We start from the raw sequence: 5,490 nt of genomic DNA on the forward strand, positions 1-5,490 counted from the left end.
CCGTGTTCTACGCTAAAAGTGTGAGCTCCAGCGCAAAAGGGCGAAGCCCACACGCTGCGTCAGGTCTTGATATTGGGATCCTTACTGGAAGTCCGTCGTTGTGAGCCGAATGCGCAGCCGCATCGGCCTGGTGATTACCGTTAATACCACAGTGTCCTGGCAGCCATTGAAAAATGATGTCATGACCTTTGGAAACGGTGCCGTGGTACAGTAGACGGATCTCAGCAACAAGTTGTTCCTGCGACCCGCGGCGTAGCGCAGCTTGCAGGGCTTGAAGGGCTGCTTTAGAGTCGGTGAAAACCGTCCAGTCATGGGGAGGTTCCTGACTGATGAACTCTACCGCAGCCTGTAAGGCCGCGAGTGCCGCACCAGTTGAAGATGTTGGATAGGTCGTCTTCACTTTCATGAAGATGGATCTGGCCGGTTTCACCACCGACCCCGCAGAACTGGTCGAGTGAACTGATCCATCTGTGTAAACATGTATGCGGTGACTGTGGTAAGAATGCAGGTGATTCAATGTCAGTTGTTTGAGAGCGGGTAGTGATACACCAGCTTTCTTCGTAATTCCAGGAATATAGAGGGGAACGCGAGGTTCATGAAGAGTCCATAAGGGTGAGCACGGTCTTGACGCAGGGGTGAACTCCGATGGAAGATATGCGCGATGAGCTTCAATGACTTTGGCGAATGCAGTACGCGGCCTAATTATTGGGAGTGTTGCGAGGTGATGACAGGAAACCCGTGTGAGGTGCCGAATATGTGTTCTCATGGTGTCAACAGCAATGTATGTAGTAACAGGATGTTCCCAGGCAACAAGAACAGTTGCTGCTGTTGGTGCACATTTAGGCAGTCCAAGGCAGATACGGAGAGCTTGCGCTTGCACACTTTGAAGTCTTGATATTTGTCTTTCTAATGGAGCTGAATATCGGAAGACTGTACCGCATGTAACCCAGAAATAGGGAACGGTACAGTTGCAGCATAGAGCGCACTGATGCGCCCCAGGACTTTTCCCCGAGGAAGGAGAGGACGTGGACAATCGCAATGTCTCTTTCTCATGTCGTAGACATGTGGACTCCACGAGAGGTTCCTGTCGATGACAACACCAAGGAATCTGTGGCTTCTTTCATAGGGAATGACTTCACCATTAATGCGAATGGTGTAGCGTGACATTATTTTGCGTGTGAACGCCACAAGTGAACACTTTTCATTCGAAATGTTCAGGCCCCGCAAGCGAAGATAAGATGTCAATATCGATACCGCCTTTTGATGTCTTGCACGAACTTGAGGACGGGTCACCCCTGATGCCCAAATACAAATGTCGTCTGCATATACCGAGATCTAAGCAGATTGTGGCAATACGTCGACCAGGCCGATGAGAGCAAGGTTGAAGAGAAATAAAATGACGGCATTTAGGTAACCCCACAAGGAAACATCCGTAATCGCGCCTGAAAGTAGTTTTTTGAACCTTTGCCCACACTCTTGGATAATGCGGCCCTGTCGCGATGGATTTGCCGCTCAACCTAAGGGATCTATTCCGTGAAAAATACGAGGAAAAGTATTTCGACAAGGCCCCCTGGGAAACAAGTCCGTATGCTTACAACCCACACTGCTTCGACTGTCTAACTTGTGCTGCCAGTGTACAGTGCCAGTAGTTCAATGGATAACAGGCCAAAATAACGGGGAAAAGTCAGAAGCCTTTTGCTCGCTGGAAGAAATGAAGCTACTGGAGCATTGCGTTTTTCGGTGACTTTCGGCAGGATGGTGTCGAGTGAGCTTGTGAATTCAACGCTGCGGATAAGCTTGATTTATGTCAGTTGCACCGTTTTCTGTCCAGCAATCTCGCCTTCAATAAAGGCCAGAATTGTATCATCATAGGTTCGGTGTAGAAATGGCTAGCGATTTTTCTGAAAATGTTTTTCTTAAATAACTTAGTACATCCAGAGTGTCTTTAAGCAACAGCGAGTCGTCCTTTAGCGGCCAATTTGTCTGTACTGCACGAGCGCTTGAATAACATCCAACGTAAATGGCGTTGTCTTCCTTAAGATTACAAGATCCCATACACGCCCAATAACAGCAAATGGCCCTGACAATGATTTTTTCACTTCGAGATTTTCTGTTGCGAGGCAAATCTCTCGTTCCAGCGAAATGTGTTAAGTAGCCAGTCGCAACAACAGTATGCTTATCATAACAGGTTACAGCTGAGAGGGTTTAACAACACTTATATCTTCCTATTGGCCTGCGTGTTGGCTGTTGACTGCGGCCTAGACTCATATTTTTGAAGGCGTTTGCATGCATTCTCACTATACTTCGCGGCGAAGCTGGCAGCTACCCGAAGACACGTGTTGAGGTCATGCAATACAAAACAGTCATTAGCAAATGCGGAGACCGCTGTAAAAAAAGAGCAGTGAATAAAAAGGTAGTAAAGGGCTTCTTCAAGATAGTTGCGTGTGTAATTTTTTGGCTCTAGATCAATACGTACACTTCTGGAAGCTGGTCTTTCAAAACGAGCTGTTTTTCTACTCAAGCCCAGTGGACGTTCAAAGCAGCATGCGAATATGTTTTCTAAAACTGCAGAATTACGAAGAAAAATGATACAGGGCAACCTGAATTGAACCAACCAGGCTTCAAAGGCCACAAGTACTTGTTTTTGACCACCTGCCCCGCAGATAAAAATTTAAGCAAGGAATATTTCGCAATACATGATGTACCTGGTGCCATTTTTTTCAAGCTTACATGCAATAAATTGTCTGGCTCCCGTTTCCTTCTAACCTTATGTGATCACCTATTTCGTGTTGTTTCATGCATAGCAGCCACAGTACATCAATTTTACTCTCGGAAGCAGAGCTTTACATTGAGTTGTTATAGTTCTGCAACTCATTTTATTTGAAATTTTTTCTCCTACCAGAATGCGCACTGTGGGCACGCAGATCGGTAAAAGACAACGTCCCTCAAAACTGCATTGACCATTTCGTGGATATATGCGGTGTCATTGTTCCGGAGCACAGCAGAGATCTCTGCCGCGACGGTGAAGGCGACTACAAGTGAACGAAAAACGGGGACGCTTTGGAAATGTTTTCGCAATTAAAGCCTAATGTTTCTTTAGCCGAGCTATGTCAAAACCCAAGAGCAGCCAACTCGGACTGGGTTTACAGGGAATCAAAAGCCCTGAAGAGACACGGACATAGAGCGAAGGCGTACAGGACGAAGCCGACCTGCTTGCTGCTTTGCCACACACATACAAGGTTCGTGTTTTTGTGCATGTAAGACGGATGCTTAGTCAAGATGAAAGTATTCTAACCTGCCCACAGCTGTCACTCTTACGGCGGTCTTGGATTGGAGATGCAGACAACACATGCAATACTCTGCAGATTTTGAATTAAGTGTAACACCCTCATTTGTTGTACAACGTGAGAGAGGAAAGTGGTTTAGACCTAACAGCAGAAACTTAGAGATAACAGGAAAAAATCGCAGGGTCGCAGGAACCTCGCGATGTTGGCTGCCTGCCCCGGTTAGGGCCCAGTGTATAATGCCGTCAACATGCATGGGACGTTTAGGACGCCTCCTAGTCACGGTCAAGCAGCTAATCGTTGCAAGGCAGCGAACGCCGGGTGTTTCTAATTCAACGACAACGACGATGATTTTGCTCCGGGTCTGCTTTTCTTACCACCTAAATTACGAAATTATCAGAATGAAAGCAGTGACATGTGCATCACTGTGTAAGAGATCTTTGAAGTGTCCTAACGTCTTTTCTGTAGAAGTGAAATTTTAGCCTACTTGCATGCTTCGACACATGATGGCGCTACTGTACACCGCGCTTCTGGCTCTTGACGTCGTGGGAGGAGGACGCTTTTTTGTAACTCCTGCGACTTCGTCTGAAGTTAAGTGATTTTGATAATACTGGTTGACAACTGGAAAGGTAATTTTGTACATGATATAGGGGCGAAAGTTTTGAACCATGGTAGTGGTAGGAAGGCCAGCGGAGGAAGCAGGATACTAGTGTATGCCGTAGTGCTTTGTTGAGGCATTTTGGCACGCTTCTACGCTACGCGGTCGACCGGACGTTACGTCGGCAAGCTAGCAAAGCCAAGTTACACGGGCAGGTATTTCAGTGCGAAAGCGGGCCCATGTTGAAGAGCAGATGGAGGCACTCCAGTCGTGATCAGAAGGTCACCCCGGTTCGGGGCAGCGTCAAATGGAGGACGAGGACAAAGCTAAAGATCTTTGTTCCTCAGGCGGAATGTAGCAGTAACACGGAGGCTCTTGGACCCAACAGCGTGGCACGGAGCAGGCTTTCAGTGCGGATGACGGATAGGTTGCAACGGGCATGGTGACGGAAGACAGTAGCGCACGGTGGCATGAGGTGTAGCTAGCATGATCCGGAAGGCAACACTCAGAGTCAGGAAGCGAACGATTAGAGCGCAGAAAGGTTTGGTAGTGGGTGACTCGAATGTCGCGAGGGTTGATAAGGGCGATTAAAAGAGAATTTAGGCTGACAGGCGGGTGCAGATGGAGGCTCAGCCAGGGCAGCGCACGGTAGATGCAAAAGCCAAAGCCCAGGAGGTGGCGCGGGACAACATGGATAATGATAATCTTGTCATTAGCCTTGCCCGGTCACAACGCTGTGCTTAAAGCGAGGAGCCAGAACCTAGACATATATTTAGATATGCAGATGCGTAGGATTAGGGAGGACTCTGGGAAGGAACATGTCACCATATGCATTATCCAGGATGTCCGGAGGCGGTCTAGCTGGATGGAAAGAAGAGTCGTTGAGGCTAACTGTGTCAAGGTAATCAGCCGACCACTTGGATACGACGTAATGAATGTTATCGGGTATGTGTACGAGGCCGGCTCCCACTCATTTGCAAATGGTGGCATTCACTACAGTGGTGCCAGCGGTAAGAAGGTAGGGGTTAGGATAGGTCGCCAGGCAACAGCATTTTGGGGGTCCAGTTCAAGGAGGAGGAGGAAAAACAGTGAGGTTAACCTGAAGAATAACCAGTTTGCTACCCTGCACGGGGAGGAGAAGTGGTGAGGGGATAAAAAGGTGAAGGAGAAAAAAGAGTAGCAGGAAATTGAAGTCACTATGCAAAGTAACAGTGTTCGGCCAAAAGACCTCAAGAAGCAAAGTGCCTTGGAGGCCTTCACCGCCGCCAGATCAAACAAATGTGTAGTCCATAGACGAAAAATTGACTCAAACGCATGTGCCGAAATAATTCAGACATAGGGTACATTAACAATCAAGGTGGCAGGAATAGACTGAAATGAGGAATAGACGAGCAGATGAGGAAGAAATAATGATGTATGGCTTTGTGGAAACACATCTTAGCGACTTGGAGCAACTGAACTCTAATCTTCACTACGCATAGAAATATTGCACTTGAACAGAGGGCAGCAGAACTGGGGGTAGAATTGGGGCATTTATTCATAAAAGTGTTAATTGGCAAATGGTTAGACTCGTGATGCAAGGAACGTACATTTGTGGCTAAAAGGAAA

At 47.4% G+C, this 5,490-nt stretch overlaps 1 protein-coding gene across 2 annotated transcripts in view; it reads left to right on the top strand.

The window, feature by feature from the left end:
• LOC144096656 (uncharacterized) overlaps positions 1–3,077 on the top strand; it is a 56,652-nt gene extending 53,575 nt beyond the window's left edge. For both annotated transcript variants that reach the window (XM_077629486.1, XM_077629487.1), the window contains one exon: positions 2,903–3,077. In XM_077629486.1, coding sequence (XP_077485612.1) covers positions 2,903–3,042 — 140 coding nt within the window. In that variant the 3' untranslated portion in view covers positions 3,043–3,077. The remainder of the gene's footprint in view (positions 1–2,902) is intronic.
• The last annotated feature ends 2,413 nt before the right edge of the window (positions 3,078–5,490 follow it).

The sequence above is a fragment of the Amblyomma americanum genome, chromosome 7 (genome assembly GCF_052857255.1).
Source record: "Amblyomma americanum isolate KBUSLIRL-KWMA chromosome 7, ASM5285725v1, whole genome shotgun sequence".
Lineage (NCBI taxonomy): Eukaryota > Metazoa > Arthropoda > Arachnida > Ixodida > Ixodidae > Amblyomma > Amblyomma americanum.